The 24,209-nt window shown below is 35.2% G+C and overlaps 2 protein-coding genes and 1 pseudogene across 2 annotated transcripts; 2 read left to right on the forward strand and 1 right to left on the reverse strand.

Annotated features, from left to right (window-relative positions):
* The first annotated feature begins 9,407 nt into the window (after positions 1 to 9,407).
* LOC18044252 (copper transport protein ATX1) lies at positions 9,408 to 10,898 on the forward strand. Its single transcript, XM_006436582.2, has 3 exons — positions 9,408 to 9,607; positions 10,119 to 10,194; positions 10,519 to 10,898. The coding sequence occupies exons 1-3, from the start codon at positions 9,599 to 9,601 to the stop codon at positions 10,698 to 10,700; spliced, it is 267 nt and encodes an 88-aa protein (XP_006436645.1). The 5' UTR covers positions 9,408 to 9,598; the 3' UTR covers positions 10,701 to 10,898.
* A 1,975-nt stretch (positions 10,899 to 12,873) lies between these two features.
* LOC18044253 (pentatricopeptide repeat-containing protein At2g27610) lies at positions 12,874 to 16,844 on the forward strand. The gene is made up of 3 exons (XM_006436584.2): positions 12,874 to 15,375; positions 15,931 to 15,979; positions 16,490 to 16,844. The coding sequence occupies exon 1, from the start codon at positions 12,959 to 12,961 to the stop codon at positions 15,050 to 15,052; it is 2,094 nt and encodes a 697-aa protein (XP_006436647.1). The 5' UTR covers positions 12,874 to 12,958; the 3' UTR covers positions 15,053 to 15,375; positions 15,931 to 15,979; positions 16,490 to 16,844.
* Positions 16,493 to 21,783, reverse strand: LOC18044254 (annotated as a pseudogene).
* Between the last annotated feature and the right edge of the window lie 2,426 nt (positions 21,784 to 24,209).

The raw sequence follows: 24,209 nt of genomic DNA on the forward strand, positions 1-24,209 counted from the left end.
AACGTGTTCTAATTTAGAATATTGAATGATTGTATTCACTTGATCATGATTTATGTTGTAATAAAATATTATCGTATGTCCACTCTTTGAGATTTTATTATTTATTTAATATTTATAATTTATAAGGACAAAAATGTTAAAGTACTAGTTTTTAGTTTCCCTTTTTTTAAGTTACAAAACAAATAACTAGATCAAAAAAAAAAAATTGTCATTCGAATTTAGGCACTTATCTCTATTAAGAATTCAGGCTAATTCAAATCTATTTAGATTTCAAATTAAAAAAACAAACGTTACCTAAATTTTATCTAGGTAAGGATAACAATAAATTAATTATATAGGGATATAATGCCTTCTAATGATGCCATTTAAACTTTTTAAATTAAACGAAACGCTAAAAAATTGGCTTAATAAAATAATAACTAAACTAGGGGTGTCAAAAATACTCATGCGACCTGGACCTGAACCAGACCCGGGCAATGCGGGCTGAGTACCCAGTCCGAAGATGAGGCTGGGTCAATTCTGAGCATCACTTAAAAAGCTTGGAGTTCGTTCCGAAACTCGGTTTTATTAAAAAAAATTATAAAATATAAATTTATTTTAAATAATTATATTTATTTGACCTATCTATTACATATATGTAAAATGTTAAACATTTAAAATTCATATTTTCATAACTAATCTCACTAAAATAAATTTAAAAATTATAAAATTACAAAAAAAATAAAAAGTATACATATAATATTATAAAATATAAAATCTAAGCACGAAAACGTGGATTAAAAAACTCAGCCAAAATATTCAAGTCAGGTGCAAGCATTGTCATATTCAGGCCTAGAATCGTGTTTTGCTATCCTTATATTAAATGAGTGAAAACTGACATTATATTGAAAAAAATAAATGGACTTAATGAATTTAACAAATTGAAATTAAGTCAATTAACTTATTAAATTAAAAAAAAGCCGCTTAAGTGAATTTCTTCTCTCACATTACTATAAGCACTTTGATAAGAAGCACAATGTATAAAAACCAATTATCATAGTCTAGCAATAGTAACACAACAAATAAATTAAAAAGGTAACGGCAAAGAAAACAAACAACAATTTTGTACATGGTTTAGAAAATAGGCTACTTTCGTGCCTCTTAGCAAATCAAGCTTGAAAATTCCATTAGCATTGAGCCTTTATCTCGAGTCTCTAAAAATGAGTACAATTAAATTCAAAGGTGTCAATACACCTTTAAAAATTCTCCAAGGTGCATGTCCCACACCTTCTTCACCAAAGTACTTTCCAACACTCACTCAATTTTGAAAAAAAAATGAGTTCTACAAACAATAATCTCCTTACAAGGGTAGATATATAAATTTAAGTATATATTTGTATTTGATTAAGAACGAAAGCAATTGAGAGCTCAAGAATATTTCATAGTTGAGATAATAAACAACTTTTCGTGCTTAACAACCATTCTAACGATTAGAAAATGAGTTTATATAGATGTTACTATCTTGAAATTAGACACTTTATGCACAAACAGATCACCAATAATATAAGTGATAACTACCTAGTAATGTGCAAGTGACCATTGAGACAATTTTAAAATTTTTTTAGCTCAAAACGAATCACCACTTAAAAGTAAGCAAATATTTGGATATGAAATAGAGCTCTTGCACTCTCTAGTCGATGACCACTTGGTTAATTTCTCAAATTCTCAAATTTTACACTAACTTTTAAAATTTCTAAAATCATACATTAGCCCAAGATGTTATAAAACATTTACGAATAGGTCTTTTCTAGTATTTCAACCATACTTGTAGGTTTTCAATATTTTAAACATATTGGAAAACTTTTCAAAATAGTCCATGTACCTGAAAAACCTATCATTTTGATAAAACACTTAATTTCTATTTTCTTCAAGCATTTTCAAGGGACATTTATCACCAAATCATAATGCAATAAAAGATTCAAGAATTTTGGGGAATGTAATGCATGAACGACTTTAGAGCTCACATTTGCTAATTATGCACTCATGCATGATTGTAGACAAACTAGCATTACAAGAATTATGCAAATGAAATATCACCTAGCTAGTGTCTGGACTCTTTAGCTTGAGTCTTGAATTGATGAACATATCCATAGTCCTTTAAGCGTAATCTCACATGACTGACTTTTAACCTTCAAGAACTAATGAGATTTGAAAAGATTTTTCTTATATTACCATGCCAAATTATTTGTTATCATCAAAATCAAGGTTTTTAACTTGTAAGACCCTTTAGGTTAATAAAAATAATACAAAAGCCAAAACTTTAATTTCACTACATCTACACATACACACTAAGCCTAAGCTGCCACTATCCAAATCAAAAAAACCAAAAGACCCAGTGCGCCATCACCAGTCAGCACCATCAAGCCACCACTATTTACTACAAACCTAAACCAGCAAAGCGCACCACCACTATCTATTGCACCAAGTCATTAGCCTCTGCTTCAATTGTGCCAGCCATAGGTTGTAACTCATTAAATATACACATACACACACTCATATTATCATTTCATATAATAATCTAACTACATATAACTAGCATTAATTGTAGTTAGCATTATGTTATCTGAATGATTTTTAAGTAATTTTATTTGGCTGACCACTCGAATTTGTATCATATGAGAGATAACGATTAAAAAGTTAATTTCAACTTTACCCATCTTTTATCTTTTTAGAAATAATAAAAAAATAAGATAATTGCTTAGGTTGATTTGGACTCTATTCATCCCCATATTTCTTAAAATACAACAAATAAATGAATATAATATAAATACTTTATTTAAAATATTGATCAATAAGAATCTATGTACGTTTTCAGCTATAAGGTATGATAGAGAGCCAAGGAGATTAGCAAGAGTTCCTAAGCCTAACTACATATATGATGGCTACGTTTGAACTCACGTACACGTCTCATGCAAGCCATGCATGTTGCATGCAAGACTTGTTCTACATGTGGATTATGAGTAGTTGTTTGTTAGAGCAAAGCAGGGGATTTACCACGTCATTTGAACATTGCAGATTGCGTGGGATTCAGATCGTGTTTGATTTGGATTCTATTTTTAGGATATTTATTTGATATTACTTTATTTATTTTTATTTTAGCCGTGAATGTTGGCTACAAATCATAAGTAGTGTTTATATCAACTACTATAAATAAGCTCTTGCTATGAAAAATAAAAAAATCAAAAAAATATCTCAAATTATTATCTTGGTTGTTCTCACCATAAGCAGAACAATACAAACTTAGCCATTGTTAGCACGTTTCTAATCGGGACCTATCACTGTATCAGAGCAAGGCTCAACAATGTCAACCAACAATGAGTGAATTGAACTTGTCAAAATAGAGATTGGAAGTATGCAGGGTAGCATGAAACAGATGGAATTGGGCATTAACGACAAGTTGCACCACTTGGAGGGGATAATTAGCAAAATGGCCAACTCAATTGGCACATCCAAAGGAGCAGTGAGTCAATATGAGTATGCAGGTTCATCACGACCTAGCCGAGAAGAGAATGGGGGGACATCAACCGTTTCCATCTAGAGCGGCCAAGCTTGAATTTCCGCGTTACTCAGGTGATGATCCCATTAAGTGGTTTAATCTAGTACTCCAATTTTTTGATTACCAAGAAACAGCTGATGATCAATGAGTGGTATTAACATCCTTTCATCTCGAAGGCAAAGCCAACCAGTGGTGGCAGTGGTTGAGCAGGGCATACCAGGAATAAGGGTGACCAGTGACTTGGGAAACATTTGTAGAAGAACTATGGGCTCACTTTGGACCAACAGAATGTGAAGATTTTGGTGAGGCACTATCAGAAGTAAAGCAAACCAGCTCGCTTTGAGAATACCAGAAGGAATTTGAAAGATGGGCAACCGGGTGCATGGATGGACACGGAGAGCATTGGTGGGGACTTTCATGGGTGGATTCAAACTTGAAATCTCGGAAGAAATATACATGTTCAGGCCAAAGACACTGCAGGAAACAATCAGCCTAGCACGGATGAAAGTTGAGCAACTCACACGCCAAAAGAAGTTACTGTGACCAACATTCAGCAACCGTGCACCATCAACACCGTCGGCCACCAACAGAAACACACCAACCGTAGCTTACAAGAGATTGACATGTGATGAGATGCAATGTCGGCAAGCACATGGCTTATGTTTCAACTGCAACGAAAAATTCACAGCAGGTCATAAATGTTCAAAAGCCCAACTCTTAATCTTGGAAAACGAAGCAGCACCAGGGGAAACTGTCGAGGAGAATAATGAAGAAATCATCCAAGAAGCTGATCAAGAGGAGACCATTGATCCCAAAATCACCTTTTATACTTTAACAGGTTGGGCAGCACCTCAAACGATGCGTATGATGGCGAAGATTGGACCCTATGAGATAGTTGTGTTAATGGACAGCGAGTCTACACATAACTTCATCAGTACATGCTTAGCCAACTTACTTCAACTACCAATTAAACCCAGGCAGCGTTCTTAGTCCAAGTTGCGAATAGGGAAAAATTGACGTGCCAAAGGAAATTTGAAAAGGTACAAATTTTGATTCAAGATATTTCTCTCTCACTAACTGTCTACGCACTGCCAATAACATGATTAGACTTGTTGTTGGGCATTTAATGGCTTGAAAAATTAGGAACCGTATAGTGCAATTGAAAATTGCTCACTATGGATTTCAATTGGGAGAATAAACAACGACACTTACAATGGATCAATCCTCAGTCATTTCAAATAGCTTATGTGATGGAAATCAGCAAGGAAATATGGCAGGGACATGAGGTTTTTGCAATTTACTTGCACATGAATTTGGAGGAATCCACGACACCCGCAAGCATGCAAAAACTACTGAAGAATTATGCTGAGTTATTCTAGGAACCAATGCAGCTACCTCCTAAGCGCGACATCGACCACTGTATCACACTTAAGAAGATAACTAAACCCGTCAATATCAGGCCGTAACGCTATGCTTACTTCCAAAAGGCAGAAATTGAGAAACAAGTACAGGAGATGTTAAATTCGGGATTAATAAGGCCTAGCACCAGCCCTTTTTCTGCACTGGTGTTATTGGTCAAAAAGAAAGACGGTAGCTGAAGGTTTTGCACGGACTACTGAGCCCTCAACGAAGTCACCATCAAAGACCGGTTCTCTATACCCATCGTGGATGACATGCTCAATGAATTATATGGGGCTGCTTCTTTTACCAAGCTGGATTTACAGGCCGGTTATCACCGGGTACGAGTAAATCCACTTGACATTCACAAAACAACATTTCGCACTCCCAACGAACACTATGAATATTTGGTGATGCCGTTTGGGTTGTACAACACGCTGTCAACATTCCAAGCCATAATGAATTCCATCTTTTAACCTCATCTCAGGAAATTCATTCTTGTTTTTTTTATGACATACTAATCTATAGTCCTAATTGGAGTTGTCATCTTGAACATGTCAAACAGGCTATGGAGATTCTAAAACAACAAAAAAATTTCGCCAAAGCCCGCAAGTGCATATTCAGCCAACAAGAGCTGGAGTACCTTGGGCATATCGTCACATGTCATGGAGTCAAGGTAGATGAAAAGAAGATTGTTGCGGCCTAAACCACAAACTATAACAGAGTTTAGAGGATTCTTTGGCCTAACTAAGTACTACCGCAAGTTTGTACAAGGCTATGGTGTGATGGCTCGACCACTTACCAATCTACTCAAGAAGGGACAATTTGGCTGGAATGAGGAGACAGATGAAGCATTCAACAAATTGAAACAAGCCATGACTAGCACACCAACATTGGCAATGTCGGATTTTTGTGACACATTCATTATCGAAACATATGCCTTTGGAAAAGGTATCTGTGCCGTTCTACAGCAGAAAGGGAAGCCCGTTACCTTTAAGAGCCGAACCCTCAAGGTATAAAAAAGTCATGGTCCACTTATGCAAAGGAGATGCTGGCAATTATTGAAGCAATTCAGATGTGTAGGCTATACATACTGGGACAAAAGTTTATAATCCAAACTGACCAACGGAGCTTGAACTACTTTTTAGAGCAAAAAGCAGCAACACCGGAGCAACAGAAGTGGTTGGCCAAATTGATAGGGTACAAGTACGAAATTCTATACCGGCCAGGCCGTGACAACGCAGGTGTCGACGCTTTCTCACGCCGTCCAAACAACCCTACTCTTAACTACTTGTTTGTACCGCAGGTGGCTCTTTGGGAAGAAATTAAATCAGCTGCTAAGGCGGATGAATATATGAGAAAAATTACTATGATTGCTCAAAATCAAGCAGCGGGTCCTTACTCTTCACCGAATAGATTAATGTTTTTTAAGGGAAATGTAGTGGCCCCTCACAAGATACGTGAGACATTGTTATTCGAAGCATGCAACACAAGAGTTGGAGGTCATTCCGTGGTCTTACGCACGTACAAACTCCTAGCACAAAAGTTTTATTGGCCCTCGATGTTTCATTTAGTTCAGGAGTATGTCAACAAGTGTAAGACCTGCCAGCGCACCAAATTTACAACTCTTAAGCCTGCGGGACCCCTTTAGCTGTTATCCATTCCTTGTCAGGTATGGGATGACATTATATTAGATTTTTTAAAGGATTGTCGTGTTCCCAAGGCAAAAATACAATCTTGGTGGTGGTCGATAGACTCAGAAAATTTGCCCATTTTATGCCTCTAGCCTATCCATTCTCAGCAAAAACAGTGGCGGAAAGGTTTGTTGACGAAGTTGTGAAATTACACGGTATGCCTAAAATTATAATTAGTGATCGAGACCCAATCTTCATAAGCAAGTTTTGGCAGGAATTCTTTGAGATGTCAGGCACACAACTGAAGATGAGTTCAGCCTACCATCCCCAAACCAACGGTCAAATGGAGGTGATCAACCGTTGTCTCGAATAGTATTTACGGTGCTTCGTTCATCAACGGTCGCGTAAGTGGCATGAATTTCTTCCATGGGTAGAATTCTGGTATAACACCACCTATCACGTGTCCACGGGCATGACGCCCTTCTAACCGTTGTACGGTAAAGACCCTCCAACCGTTCCGATGTACCATGTGGGAACTTCGCTTACACATGAGGTTGATAAGACTTTATTGTCGAGAAATGAATTACTATCACAACTGAAGAAGAATCTCGCAGTAGCTGCAAATCGGATGAAACAAGCAGCGGACAAGCATCGGTGAGATGTTCAAATTCATAAGGATGATCCAGTATTTTTGAAGCTTTAGCCATACCACCAAACTTCTGTGTTTAAACGGGCTCATCAAAAAATTGGGCAGTAGGTTTTTTGGACCATACCGAGTTCTTGAGAAGATTGGTTCGGTCACTTATAAACTACAACTACTGGAGGGGGCTCGAATTCATCCCATATTCCATGTCTCTTTGTTTAAGAAGGTGATGGGTAACTTACCTCATAACAATATCGAGCTACCGCCCATTGATGATGACGGCGTGATCATTCTTAAACTTAACTCTATAATTGACACTCGTTGGCTTAAACGAGAGAGCAAGCTCATTGAGCAAAGTTTGATTCGTTGGAAAATATTACCAGCTGAAGAGGCAACTTGGGAAGATAAGACATGAATTCAACAACAATTTCCATCTCTGACCCTTGAGGACAAGGGTCATCTTTCAGGAGTGGGTATTGATAGAGAGCCGGGGAGATCAACAAGAGTTCCTAAGCCTAACTACATATATGATGGCTATGTTTGAGCTCACATACATGTCTCATGCAAGCCATGCATGTTGCATGCAAGACTTGTTCTACGTGTGGATTATGAGTAGTTGTTTGTTGGAGCCAAGCAGAGGATTTACCATGTCAATTGAATGTTGTAGATTGCATGGGATTCAAATCGTGTTTGATTTCGATTCTGTTTCTAGGATATTTATTTGATATTGTTTTATTTATTTTTATTTTAGCCATGAATGTTGGCTACAAATCATAAGTAGTGTTTATGTTAACTACTATAAATAAGCTCCTGCTATAAATAATAAAAAAATCAGAAAATTATCTCAAATTATTATTTTGGTCGTTCTCACCATAACCAGAACAATATAAACTTAGCCATTGTTAGCATGTTTCTGATCCGGACCTATCAAGGCACATCGTTACAACCATTCATAAACCTATTTTATTGTACTACAAACTCTTGTAAGTACGAGACTGTACTATGTACTTATTGGCACCCAATTGAATTGGGCTTGGCTCACCAAACAATTTATAAATTTTTTTTTAATGGTTTTGCTTGATATACAAATTATCCAAAAGTTAGTTAAATTCACAGGTGAGTCGGATTCACCTAAAACTTGCCCGTTTCTTTTTATAACAAAGTCGAGCGAGACGTTTATTCGGTTGGTCGGCCAAAAAGATTTATTTAATTTAATAATTGTCCCAAAATCTTTATTCCATTTCCATTTTTTCTTGGTACTCGAAATAAAGTGTTTTTTTTTTAATGATTGCAATCGACGTATACACACACATAAAATAATCTAAAAATTTAAGAAGATTAGCTCGAAAATCTTCTATCCCTAATGATATTTCTTTAAAATACTTTTTTTTACCACTTTAGATTTTTTAAAATTTACTTTAGGCCATGATAGTACTTACAGTCTATTGTCCACTAAATTAAAGGCTCAAATGTGGTGAGTTTAATATTTAATTGTGATTAAAAGAAAAAATAGTATTAGATGCGTTTTGGGTAGAGCAGCTGTATTTATGACTCATGATCGTTACAAACTTTTATTTTTTAGGTGGTTACAAATTGTTCAATACACATTCTTATTTATTCACTAGACTTTCCAATTCTATTGTTACACATCTCAAATTAAGGAATATAATATAAAATTTGTGATTATTAAAATAGAATTTGTGACCGGTAACAAAATTATTGTGAAAATAATAAAATAAAAATTATCTTGTGAGCAGCTGCTAAATTATATTAATTGTAACTTACGGCTGATATGAAATTAATTACGACACTTATTTGTAACTATTACATTATATTAGTAGTTATTAATATTTAACTAATTTTAACTATAATATCACTCCTTTGTTGCTCTGTGATTGACATCGATAACTGATCTAATGCAGCAGTTGCAGACAAGAATATCAGTTAGTTTTAAAAAATTACATTGTTCAGTATATTCTTCCAAGCTTACCCTCTGAGGGGCAAATTAGTCATTCCAATGAATGAGGACCTAGTTGAAACAAATGAACCAAAGGTGCCTTATTTGATAAAATATATAAAGATTGGAGAATTATGAGATCCCCCTATGAATAAAAATTATTAAATATGGACCCCCGCTTTCCCTGACCATCGAGATTCGAGAAGGCCAACCAAAGCGTACTGGAAAGACGAGCATGCACGCAATGGTGGGCTCCACATTCCACAAACAAAATTGATTTCTCGTTAGAGCCCTTCGCCCAACATTTTCCTCTATATAAAGCAAAATCGTTACCGATAATAGGATCACAATACAAAAACGAAAACAGAAGCCCAAAAAAAAAAAAAGAATCAATTTTTGTCGTTCTTTTTTGTTTGATTTCAAGTCCTGCTATGTCTCAGGTATGCTTTCAATGAATTGGGTTCCTTTGTTAGTCGTTGATTATTATCCTGTTTGACCATTTTTACATCTGGGTTCATGTTGGATTCTTTTAATAATTTGTTGGTATTTAGATTCAAGAATTTTAATCGAATTTTGTTAATTTTTTAATTGAAAAGACCATATGGGATTTTCACTCCTCGAATTATTGAACAACATATGCAAAATTTCCCTTCTTTTGAATAAGTTATTCTCTGTTTTATTGATAATATGTATGAGGATCAATAAATCAATACTATCTGTTGGGTAAATGTTGATGTGATTGATTTTAATGGATCAGATTATCAGTAATTTTACATAGTTATTATTATTATTATTTTGGTGATGCAGATTTTGTAAAGATTGTATAATCTTTATTATGGGTGATTGAGATGTGTGTATAGGTTTTATGATTTACAGAAATGGCTTTGTTGTCTTAATTTGAGGATTTTCTAAGCTTTTTCATCCTCGAATTATGATCGTGTTTGATTGCAGACCGTTGTCCTTAAGGTTGGCATGTCATGTGAGGGCTGCGTTGGAGCAGTGAAGAGAGTGTTGGGGAAAATGGATGGTTAGTTTTTGCCCATGCAATTTATTTATTTCCATTATTTCTGCAAACTCGATACGAAAGCTACTTGATTATCAGTAAGTGAATTGTCCATTGCTGATTTGCGTAGGTGAGCATAAACTGTATTTATGGTAAATTAGGCATTGAATCTGAGCTGCCTGATGTTCCATTTGATATAGTTGTCATATGTGATACTATTGTGTTTTGATTTCTTTTATTGATCATATGGTGTCGGTTGATAATTATTATAGTTTTTTGCTGGTTGCCTGTTGTTATATTACCTAGTTTGATTTTAACTGGCGCTATGTTTTCCATAACTATCTTCAGGTGTGGAAACATTTGACATTGATTTGAAGGAGCAAAAGGTGACTGTGAAGGGCAACGTGCAGCCCGGTGCTGTCCTCCAGACTGTTTCTAAGACTGGGAAGAAGACTGCCTTCTGGGAAGAGGAAAAACCAGCACCAGCAGAATCAGATTCAAAGCCCACCGACGCTGTGGCTGCTGCTTAAGATATCAGTGACCTGTTCACTTCGTGGGTGTAGGTCTGTTTTTAATGAGTTACAGCTTGGTGAATTTACTATGAATATCATAAGGATTGTGTGTTGTGTACTGCAATATTTTACTTTGAAGCTGTAATAAGATCTTGGATGTTTTGCTTCTGTACTATTGTGTTGTCTAAATTGAATACAACTTCATTGTGATATTTCTTTCGTGCTTTTGATTATCAATTTGTTTTATTCTCTATGCGAGATTTTACGAGATTTTTGACTTGAGATGTGTGTGACACTTATTGAGAGACGACCTCTGGTTCCATTTGGAGCTATGATTATGTATGAACACTGACCTGCTGATATTTGATCGAATGGTCCACATATCTTTGGTGGTAGTAATGGGGTTTGCTTTCTTTATCTTTTCTGATATTTTATTCACGTATTTTTGGACATTTTTTCAAAATCAAATTAGTATTTTTGTTTTGGCGTTTTCAGATTTGAAAACGCTTTCTGGTGGCTGTATTTTTATGAAATGAAAAAAAGAAAAGAATAAAACAGTTGGGATTGTTTCATATTATACCTGCTGTTGCCAACTCTACATATAAATCACTTGTAGGTTAACCAATATTCATCTTAATATCCCTCATAGCCCTTACTTTGTAAATCTAGGTTCTTAAAGCCGAGCACCATCAATCTATTTGATGGAGTCTCTTTGTTTGCTCTTTAAATTGATGTACAATGTGTATAATTTTCCCCGTTCAGCCATTATGTAATTTTCTTTTCTAAAAGAAATTGTTTCTAAGGATAAATTTATATTACAATCTCAAGTCTTCTTAAGGAGGGGAGGGGATTGACATTCTTGATATTCTGCATATGTCTCTGCACCCTCTCCGTCTCCGTTAGAATTATTTGAGAGGATTCTCATCCCCTCCTTAAATAATAATAAGGGATCTCCAAGAGTTTCTAATCTCGAATAATTGATATTTTTTTAATTTCTAACTCAATTTAACAATATTAACCTAAAATATACAAAATAAAATGAAAATTGTTATGGATATGTCTTATTTCATTCTATTCATTCTACTCTTTCAAACTTTTGGTATACATAATATTCAAATAACGATTTTAAAATAAAATTAAACATTGTAATTTTTATACCATATTGACGTGCGTATTGTCCATGAGCAATGATGCTTCTCAGCTACTGATTATGGCACAATGAACTGCACTGCTCGCCCACTGACAACGCTACGTGCTACTGGGTTATGATAAGAAGACGACGAGCTGGGTGTTAGCTACACGTGAATAATTTGAAAAAGAATGAGTGAAATGTGAGAGAGTGATTTAGAATTTGATTTGTGAGTTTGTGGGATTGTGAGCTTTGAGTTATGGTTAAGTGTAAATTACATTAAAGTCTTTATTTTAACTAATATTTGTTTGTATAAATATTTTAATATTTGTTAGTAACACTAATATTTAATATTTTATTATTATTCACTAATAATTTTAGAAAATTAAAATTTAAAATGAGAAAATGGGGAAAAGAAAGATTCCACCTCATCTCTGTTCCTTTCTCGAATAACAAATTGAACATAAAATTATCTCCAGACTCTCTCTAAATAGAGAAAATCCTCTAAGATCCTCGTTCTCGTAGGAATTTCTACCATCCCTAAGTCTACTAGGAATCTTGATATATATATATATATAAATTCACTCTCTCTGGACAATACAAAATGCCCACGATAAAGCTCAAGCTGATATTTCAAAAAATGTTAAGGGCATTAGACTACTATTGAGCAACAAGTCCAATCAATTTTTAACTTTTAAATTGAGGGTTTGGTTATATTGAAACTATTTTACTGTAGAGTTGATGATAATCGTACTATCATAAAAATAAATATAAAATTTATATTTATTGTTATAATTTGACTATTATCATCAATGCTCTAAGGTACAACAATCACTGTAGTTAGTGCCTTAAATTAACATTTAGCATCTCTGGGTCACTTAATTTAATCGGCACGTTGAGATGTACTTTCACTAAATTTTTTGTCTTTGTGTCATTAGCACAGATTAAAAAATAAATCCTTTTTACTATATTTCAATGAGTAATGATATTTATATAGAAATTTTTTTCAGAACGGACAGAATCAACGTTAAAATCAAATTATCGATGATTGAAAGAAAAATTAAAAAACTCGGTTAAAAAACTATGCTTTCTGTTTCTACCTTTAAAATTAATCAGACACGTTCATAAACCTTCAACTCTTCTCTGAATGTCTTTTTCTCGTCTTCTACGCCTTTTTGGCGACTCAAAATGCATTCTCAAAGGAAGAACACTCCACGCGAAGATGATCACATCCGGGTTTCACCCAAATGTAATCACATACAACCATTTGCTTTTGATGTACGTAAAATTCAGCCGCATCAATGACGCGCAAAAGTTGTTCGATGAAATGCCCGAACGAAATGTCATATCTTGGAGTGCTTTAATTTCCGGCTTTTCTCAAATTGGTATGCCCGAAGTGGCGTTAAATTATTTTAGGCTAATGGTTTGTTGTGTCCTTGAGCCAAATTATTACACGTATGTTGGCGCTGTCTCCGCTTGTGCAAGTAGAGGTGATGCAAGAAGTGGTAAGGAGATTCATGGGAGGATGTATAGGAGTGGATTGGAGTTGAATAGTCATGTTAGTAACTGTTTGATCAATATGTATGGGAAATGTGGTTTGTTGAGCTCGGCTCAATTTGTGTTTGATGCAAGTTTGGAGCGGAATTCAATTTCGTGGGTTTCACTTTTGTCTAGTTATTGTCAGTGTGGAGAGCATGTGCATGGTTTGAAGATTTTTTTGCTGTCAAGGAAATCAGGGGTGGCAATTAGTGAGTTTTCTTGTGCTAGCGTATTAGGTGCTTGTGCTGTTTTGGGAAACTTGAAGGTTGGGATGCAAATTCATTCATTAGTGTTCAAGTGTGCTCTTGAGTTTGATAAGTTTGTTGCTATGGGGTTGATTAACTTGTACGCAAAATGTGAAAAATTGGACTTGGCTTCTCGAGTGTTTTCAAATATACAGCTGCCAGATTTGACAGCTTGGAGTGCACTGATCGGAGGATATGCTCAACTTGGAAAAGCATGTGAAGCCATTGATCTTTTTGTCAAGATGTTTTCTTCAGGCCTCATGCCTAGTGAAGTAACATTTTCATATGTGCTTGGAGCCTTTGCTGATGTAAAGGAAACCATAGGTGGAAGGCAACTGCATTCTTTGATCATTAAAATGGGATTCAGTTCATTTACATTTGTTGCCAATACTGTTCTGGACTTCTACTCAAAATGTGAACTTCTTGAGGAGTCCCTAAAAACATTTGATGAAATGGATGAGCATGATGTTGTCTCGTGGAATGCACTCATTGCTGGACATCTTGCATCTTGTCATTATGGAGAAGCCATTGAGCTTCTGAAGGATATGCTTTTTGAAGGACATTGCCCTAACCTTTACACTTATTCTAACATTTTGAACATTAGTAGTGACATTCCAGCGATTGAATGGGGCAAGCAAACACATTGCTGCATTGTAAAGCCTGGATTTGATTCCAATGTTGTTATTGGGAGTGCCCTTGTAGACATGTATGCAAAATGTGGAAGACTGAATGACGCTCGGAAAGTTTTTGACCATCTATCTTCTAAGAACTTGGTTTCTTGGAATACCATGCTTGTGGGATACGCTCAACATGGATTAGGGAGAGAAGCATTAGAAATCTATAGCATGATGCAGGAAAATAAGATAAAACCTAACGATAATACATTTATTGGGGTATTATCTGCCTGCGTACATATAGGACTTGTAGAGGAAGGATGGCACTATTTCAATTCCATGATTAGGGACCATGGTATTTCCCCGAGGATGGATCATATAGCTTCTGTGGTCCATCTTTTTGCCTGTAGAGGACAGACAAGAAGAGCTTATGAATTTATAAAGAGTTCGCCTATAGAGCCCAATAAGGTTGTTTGGCGATGCCTCTTGTCAGGTTGCAAAACACACAAAGACTTAGTCCTGGGAAGATATGCTGCAGAGAAGATTTTAAGTACTGATCCAGAAGACACTTCTGCTCATATAATGTTGTCAAATGTGTACGCAGAGGCCAACATGTGGGATGAAACCGCCAAAGTGAGAAAAATAATGAAAGAGAAATCTTTGAAGAAAGACACTGGATGTAGCTGGACTGAGCTGCAGAACAAAATGCACTACTTCTCTACAAGTCGTTTTGCACAATTTCAAGGAATTGACCTGCATGAGGTCATGAATCAATTGTCAGTCCATTTGTTTGATGGGGGGTACGTACCTGATCCCATCTACTCATCCCACTTTGAGGAGTAGGCCAACAACGTTGAATGGAAGGCATTTGGTGACACGACATCTCACTTTGGTGGTTCATGTATATGTAGTAAAAGAAACCGTATAACACATCATAGCTTGGCATGCAAGTGGAAGAATCTTCAAGTTGAGGAAGTACAAACACGATAGGAATAATTGTATGGAGTCCTCAAATGAGGCCACATGACATTGCATATTTTTCTAAGGGGTGTGAGATCAGCGGGAATATTGAAGTTTGATGATCTTGGTGAAGCCCTGGGTGAAAGGCAACATTGCCAATGCTCGGGCCTGTTCCTGTTCTTCGAAGACAGTTGGTAGCCTAATTGGTATGAATTCACTTCCTTCTTGGATCTGATCTTCTGCAATATCTCCTTCTTTGGCACACTTATTCTTTGGGTCTGCAGATTGATGGATAATTTTCTATTGTTACTTTTCTCAATCTCTGAGTTTGAGTACTTTTAAGTGACTTAAGGGGTAACTTCTTGTTTCCAACAGAATATGTAAAAACGGCAATTTTTCCTTTTGCTTTTGTTTATTCTTTGTTTTATTGATAATATGCATGAGGAACTAGAAATGAATAGAATTTGTTGCCTAAAAGTTGATGTGATTGATCATAGAAGGGATCAGATTATCAGTTTCATTTAAATTTTTTAAATCTTGCCTTTGAAGAAAGATAATTCTTATTCCTTTATATGTGTTTGGCATTTAACTAAGCGTAATTTATGCTTGGGAATTTTGTTATTCTTCCCATTTATGTGTAAGCTTTGGCAATCAATTTGTATGATAACAATAATTTTTAGTAGTTATAAAATGTGGGTTATTTTATTTTCTTTATGCTCATAATGACTTTCACCTTGCATTATCATCATGTTTGATTGCAGGCCATCGTCCTTAAGGCTGGGTATGTCATGTGAGGGCTGGAAATGAAAGGTTTGTTATTTTTCCAATCCGATTTATATACTTCTATTGTTTTTGGAAACTCAGTCATTTATACAAGGAAGCCCCTTGATTATCAATAAATGATTTTTTTTTTTAATTTTTATAGTGGTGCACCATCCCTCTCTCTCTACACACACACACATACTTCCTAGTATTTCAAAAAATGCTTGTCTAGCATTTGCAAACTAGGTATACGCTTTGCCATGGTGGATTTATCAATTTCTCAATTTTTAAAAGACATTATTAAGGAGCCATCCCCATTACTGTGTGTTCTCTTGCAAAAATTTTGCACATGCAAGCATAAACTTTATTTATGGTGAATTTGCATTAAAAACTTCCTTGCCTGATGTTCCATTTGATGTATTGTCATATCTTATTTAGATTTCTTTTTATTGATTATCTGGTCTCTGTTGATATTATATGATAGTTTTTGCTTGGTTCCTGTTGTTATAACACCCAACTTGACTTTTATTGGTCTATACTTTACAAAACTATCTTCAGTCGTCAAATCATTCGACGTTGATTTGAAGGATCAAAACTGTCTGTGAAGGGCATTCCTCCAGACTGTGTATCTAAAACCAGGAAGAAGATTGCCTTCTTGGAAGAAGAAAAGCCAACACCATCACCAGCAGAATCCGAATTGAGGCCTACCGAAGCTGTGGCTGCAGCTTGATATATGTGACCTGCTCACTTCGTAGGATTAGGTCTGTTTTTAATGAGTTAATGCTCGGTGAATTTACTACGAATGTCAGAAAGATTGTCCATTATGTACTGCACTTTCTTACTTTGAAGCTGTAATTGTCAAAATAAACTTTGTTATGAAATTTCATGTCTCTGGTTATCTTTTGGTCCTCAATTTCTTGTTATTCATCATGTGAGATTTTCTACTTTAGCAGTATGTGATTATTATTGAAAGACAGCCGCTGGTGCAATTTGAGGCTATGATTGCTAGTGAACAATGACTTGGTGATAATTTTGAATAACCGATCATCTTTGGTAGTAATGGAGTTAGCTTTCTTTATTTTTGCTGCCAGTTTGTGAAGTGTTTATTGTCCTTAATATCTCAGATTTTCCATAATGGCAAGGGAATTTTTGGGATTGACAATTTCTTTCTCAAAACCCTAACAAAAAGAATCAATTTTTGTTAGGAAAGTGTTGTTAATTGTTAACATGAGGGGTGGTAATTGTTAAATGTAATTTTGGTTAATACATTATTGATGGTGTATGAAATATACATTTTCTAAATGGTGTTTCTGGACTTATTTTTAAAAATAGATTTAGTATTTTTTTATTTGATGTTTTCAGATTCGAAAACGCTTCTACTAGTAGAATATGCACCAATGATGGCTGACATGCAGGTTGAGGAAGTACAGACAGGTTAGAAATGATTGAATGGACTCCTAAAATGAGATCACATGATATTACATATCTTGCTAAGGGGTGTGAGATCAGTGGGAATTTTGAAGTCTGATGGTCTTGGTGAAGCCCTCGGTGAAAGGTCAACATATTGAAGGGCTTGTACCCTTAAATTCTGAGGGTAGTCTGCAACACGGCCAATCCTCGGGCCTGCTCCTGTTGACCACGTCAGAGATAGTTGGTGGCCTAATTGGTATGATTTCACTTCCTTCTTGGATTTGATCCTCTGCAATATCTCCTTCTTTGGCACACTTGTTCTTTGGCTCTGTAGATTGCTGGAAATTGTTCCTTTGTAACTTCTTGTTCTCTCAGTTTGAACATTTGTAGGTGAATTAAAGGGTTGGTTTTCTTATTGCTCTGGGAACTTTTGATTTGGGTGGCTCAGGATCCTCCAGTTCTCGAAATTTCCTTCGCTCTTGAGCTGATTTGCTGATACCACAACTCTCATTATCTTCAGTAACTGAAATTACCTGACTAAATTAGGAGAAATCAGAAAAAGATACAATAGAAACTTGATATCTGGGCTTTGGTTTGCCGGATTAAATCTGAGTCATGGAAATTAAGTAAAATTAGGACACCTAATACTCTGAAAACTGTAAAAGCTGCTTTCACTTCTCGCAAATCTTACTGTAAGTGCATTTTTGCAGTGTCGAAATGGCTACCTGGCTAACAAATTCATAAAACAGCATGGCATATTATTTGCATACCTGAACTTTGCCAGCATCAACTCCATTCTCCTTTAAGAAGGCCAAGAAGTTGTCAAGGTTCTCATTACTTGGACGGTAATGTCCACTGTATGCTGATACAGACTGGTAGTCATGAGGATATGTTCATGGTTCAGTTGCTAGAAAACTCTTAAACAACCTCAATTAGACTACTGAAGTTAATGTATGAAATAAACTGACATACTTTCTCCTCTATTCAATCTAAACTTAAAGAACAAAGCATTCTTTCAGCTCTTTTGATCTGCCATCAATTGTTCTTTTCTTTCACTTTACCTGAACTTATAACAAGTATGCCATCTTATGCAAGGTCTTTATATATATATTACCAATAAGTTTTGGTATTGATTTTATTAAAAGTAGAATTGGTTTAGCTGCTGGTTGCTGCAAAAGGACAAGCCAGACTTGGGGTAGATATTGAATCCTTGTTTGCAGTTTTCTGTTTATGTTTAATTGACCCAAAATATCTAATCTAGAGAATAATGCTTTAAGACATGAGCTTTTGTGGATTTAAGGTAAAGTAGATTCATATTATAAGGTTTCTTTAATGGAGAACCCTGAATCCTCAATGTATGCAGTTCCAAATATTTCCTAAAATTAAAAAAGAAATGAAAAGTAGATTGTTTTGAATCCCTTATTACATCGAATTGATCTGCATTATCTTTTCACAAGTCTAATTGTACAGCAGTAGTTGCCTAATTTATTCATTTTCAATGAATTCATATTTTGAAAGCTTATTTCAATACCTTATTTAAAGGTTCCATACTTCGGAAACAATACGTCGCAAGGGTGAGGTACGACAATTTTGTAATGTTATGTGAAATCATCAAGGGCAACTTAATTGTTATTTGTTAGAATCTGATTTTTGTTTTACTTCCATGTCTGGTGTCTGTTTTAAGGAGCATGCGCAGAGTTTCTATACTGGATACTAGATGATTTATACCATTAGCTTTCCACCTTCTGCCATAAGTCTTCCAGCTGCCAAAGTTGCTCCGCCTGCGAGGAAGCTGGAATGATGAAATGATCCCTTCCTTTTCTGATTGGAGAAGAATGGCATTAATCTTTGGCTAATAACAAAATGCATTTTGTTACAATGTAGGGGGAACATATCAGACAGGTAGTTCAGAGTCCCCATAAAGTCTTACCTCACCAGCATAAAGTTTCTTTGAGGCACTCATCACAAAAATCCATTTTGAACCTTCTGATCCATGATTTGTGCTGAGAAGAGTTCCAGTTTGTTTGTTCACTAGGATCCCTTCAACAATAATATACTGGTACCGTTCCCTCCCTTGCTTATTTAGGACAGGTAAAAGAAAGTTAGAAACTTGGTTGAACTGGAGCTAGCATGAAAGTTCAGTCTTGAGTGATAAAAGAACCCTTTATTGTTTCTATTGATGACAAAATCTTTGAATGAGCCATTGGAGATTAAACCCAAAAGTTATCTCTTAATATGATGATTTTTTATGCCTAAAGATGATCATAATATGTATGGTAATTTTGATGAAAAAAATAACGTTTTCTTTTCTTAGTTGCTGTTGAATTTCTATTGGATGATATTTTTTTTACCCACAAAATTTTTTAAATTTAGACATCATTTTGATCATAACACTCTTTCTATGTTTGACCTTTGGAAGTATACCGGTCCAAGATACTTGATGCATTCTTGCTGAAGCCTCAATCTTGGGCAATCCTTAAGATCAACCTCTTTGCCATCCCCCAATGTCTAACCTGTGTAGATAGATATATCAAGGGTAATTGCAACATATCATGCCCATTTATGCAAACAAGAACACAGAAAAGTAAAAACTATTTTGCATGGGATGTCAACCGAATGTGAAACCCCAGGTACAGTGGTCTTAATTTTCTTTTGAATTCTTCACATAAGTATTCCTTTTGCTCAAACCACTCTAAGGTCAATTTTTATACAGAATCTCTTTTTCACCCTAATTTGTTAAATAATTGTCACTCTAATTGTTATTTCACGACATTATGTTCAGATGGTAAGCGTTTAAGTCCCTATAGAATCAGAAAAACATGAGTAAATTGAAACATTAAGCTCATTCTATGCCGTCCTGTAAATAAGAATTTAATATAACATTACTGATGATTCAGTTGCACGTGTGATTTCTCATGTTTAAGCATTACATGGCATCTATTGCTTCCATCAGAATGTGCAAAATACCATTTTCTAATCAAGCTTGAAGTAGATGATGAGGGTTCCTTTGTTGCATTATCTTGCTAATCCGACAAGCAATATGTTTTGTTGTCACTCATAAACTTGGCTGAGTCTGGATGTGCATGCGGAGACAATAAGAATACTTAAGAAATTATCTAGTATATCTAGGTTGTCTTGCAGACTCTTATTATTTGCTTACTTTGCTGTCTCTTATCCATAACTTTACATGAGTTAACATCTGCCAATTTGATAGTGCAGACAGTGGTGGAATACAGTGGACTGCATTGTGCCTAACTAATGAAGTTATTTTGAAAGGTTAAGATGCAGCGAAGGTCTTTATATTTTGTCTGTGCAGCCCCACAGACAAGAAAAGAGATTTATCATTACTGAAACATGGGATAAGCTGTTTTTTGAAAAGAAAACCCCAGATTCAAGGTATCTTCATTCAAGTAATGAGTTGTTAAAAAAATTGGGGAATCGTAGTTAATATCTTAAGTAGGCATACCAGTAGAAAAAGGGTGCTCTGTGTCTCTTTTACACCACTCTTCATAGTACAGGTTCAAATTATGACCATAACGGTGTCTCGGATCAATCTACATCACAATATATATCAAGATAGTCACAATGATGGATTAGCTTGAGTACAAAACGGAAAAAGCAGTCATAACGATAATGATCTGTAGTGTAGTTGAAGACTTACAGCTTCAATCCAATGCTGGAAAGCTAATTTCTGTGCCTTAGCATTTGTACTTAGTCCTTTTCCTACCTGTTAGGGAGTCAAATCACATGATAGCCCTTTGTTTTTTTAATATTACATTGTTTTACTTCAAAATAAAACAACATGCCTTTGAAGCATTCAAGCTGATCCTAGCCCATCGTGATGCGGCTGTTTCAGGTTTGTCAAAATTGAAGAAAGAGACTGTACTGTGATTCAACCTTGCATAATCTATCGCTTGCCACCTCCAAACATTCACATTACTGTTAACTTTCTTTACCATGAAATGACAGATAAGAGTTGCTGCATATTACATGAAAATTAAGAGGGATTTACCATAGCTCTTCAGCAACCACAACAGAATCTGCTAGCCTATGCTGTGTACAGTAACTCCTGTAAACTTTTTGCAATTTCATGGCAGCAACGCTTGATTTATACCCACCATTGCTCTCTTTAGAATCCATCACTATAAATCCATTGTCATTGTGATCCACAGAAGGAGCCATATCATTAGTTCACAACCAGTAATACCAAAGAGGAGATTAAGAAGCATATATCTACTTTTGTTTTCTTTCTTTCGCAATTCATTAATGATTAGATTTAGAATACAATGTGCCATTAATGGGTTGTGGTACCATCTTCAGTGACAACAAACTATTTTGGTTATGTGCAAGAAAGTGGCCTCCACTCTCCCACTCCCTGTCATGTCAACACCCACTGCACTTTGGAACTCTCAAGTGCTTACTTCTTCGACAAGTTTCTGCTGGCTAGCTCAAGGTAAATTTTATTTATCTACTTCATCTTAGAATTATCATACGCCAAAGAAAATCTCCCTCTGTGAGATTATTTTGATGCCTGCTGTAAAAACTGTGTCGTAATTTTGTGTAAAAATGATGGGTTATCATCAGTCTTGTCATCCCATATTTGAGGTACAGATGATGATGGGAGCACAAGAAGTTTAACCCATGCATTTTATTGTGCTTTCACATTTTGTGGCATTGTTTTATGCCACGGGAGAGTATTATCTTTATTGTCCAACATTTTCTAGTGACCCTTGTACCACCATAGTTATTGAGATGCGATTTGATGAATTCTGTAATGGATGTCGTACCATTTATATTTCTGCGCCAACAGTGGCAAAAGATTTGGCAGATATGTTGTTCCCATTAGGTTGAAAGTTCTATTCAAATTGGAAAAGATACCATGCTTTCTTTTTTCTTTTCTTTCTTTTTTTTCAAGTGTTATTTGAGAATGATAATTAGGGGTGGGCATCGGATCGGATTCGGATAAATGATTCGGATTTGAAGGCAAATCCGATTGGATGAAATTTGTGCAATCTGATCGGATTTGGTTCGGATCAATCCGAATCATCCGATTGGATTTGCATTGTAAACTAAAAAAAAAACTGAAAATTAAAAAAATATGCTAAATGACTAAATGTTTTTGGATGATAATTTTTATTTTGGTTTATTTTATTGTTGGATGATATAATGATAATATTTATTTTGTGATTTTGTGTTGTTTATTTATTTGGAGACTTTGAGTAATATTTGATTGTTTATTTTGTGTTGTTTGTTTGGAGACTTGGAGTAATGTTTATTTTGTGTTGTTTACTTGAAGACTTGAAGTTGGAGCAAAGTTTATTTTGTATTATTCATTTGGACTTTGGAGAGTTGGAGGCTTGGAGCAATGTTTATTTTGTGTTGCTTATTTGGAGGCTTGGAGCAATGTTTATTTTGTGTTGCTTATTTGGAGGCTTGGACTTGGAGTAATGTTTATGCACCTAGCTTGTAAGAGGATTACTAATTAAATTAAATGGGAGTGTTTGTACAAAATAAATGCATATGAGAATATAAATGGGCCGTTGATTATAGATTATTAGATTTGATTATTTAAATGTTTTCATTTTAATGGATTATATTTTTTTATTTTTGTGAATGGAAACTTTGTATCGGCTTGTTTTCTTGGTATATATCAATGTCACATTGTCAAGGAAATAATACATTGTCATTTGTCAATTTGTTTTGGTTTTCTTTTTTTTTTAATGGTTAGTAAGTTTTCATTAATTATATATTTCATAAATTTTTTGTGAGAATTGTTAAAAATGTCCAAATCCGATTTCAATCCGAATCCAAAATATAATCCGAATCCGAAATATAATCTAAAATCTAAACTCATCCGATCCGAATCCGAGTAATCCAAAATTTTCATCCGATCCGAATTATTCGGATCAGATCCGGATCGGATTTAAAGTCGGATTGAATTCGGATGAAGTTTTTTTCAATCTAAATTATCCGAAATCTGATCGGATTCATCCGAATCCAAAATTACCCACCCCTAATGATAATCTTATCCTCTAAACAATAATTCTTGTCCCCTCTAAATAATAATTCTTGTTCGTTATTATTACTTGAACTCCGTTAATCGAGATGTAAGTGCACAACACACATTCACGTCCAGTTGAACTACACCCTTAGTAGCTGATGAGATTATAATGCTATGATTAATAAATAAATCGGGATGGGAATCGGAATGGAGGATTCGTGATTAAAAAACTTGTTTATTTGTTAAATTAAAATTGGGAATGGGAATGAGTTACGTGGGACTCGCGCAAATTTTGTCAGGGAGGGAGTTGAGAATCAAAAGTCCATTTCCGATAATGACGATTTTGCCCCACAACAAAAATCGTAATCCCAATTTTGTCCTCTCTCTATATCTGCAACAATCGATCTCCCTCTCTCTCTCCATCTGCAGCAACCGACCTCTGTCTCTCTAACCAAAGGAAAATGATCGGTTTGAGTAGCTTGTCACCGGTCATCTCCGTTGCTCGTCATGCTACAACCCATCATCGTCGTGCTTGTCGTTGTCGTTATCTCTCTCGTGCTCGTCATTAGCTGCCCCGCCTCGTCAGCTGCCTCTATCACAAAGCTTCGATTCCGATTTACAACTCCGGTTCCTATTTATTATTTACTAATGCAATTATTATTATTATTATTAATTGTTTATATTTATTATTATTATTATTATTATTATTAATGTCATTATTATTATTAGTTATTACTATTATTTATTTACCGGAAATTATCTTCACACCATTTCTATTTTGTCATTTTGATATTTTTTTGCACCACTTTTGTTTTTAAACTTATCTCAATCAATCACTTTTGAGTCTTTGACACTAAGAATTTAAAT

The sequence above is a fragment of the Citrus clementina genome, unplaced genomic scaffold (genome assembly GCF_000493195.1).
Source record: "Citrus clementina cultivar Clemenules unplaced genomic scaffold, Citrus_clementina_v1.0 scaffold_4, whole genome shotgun sequence".
In the NCBI taxonomy this organism is placed as follows: Eukaryota; Viridiplantae; Streptophyta; class Magnoliopsida; order Sapindales; family Rutaceae; genus Citrus; species Citrus x clementina.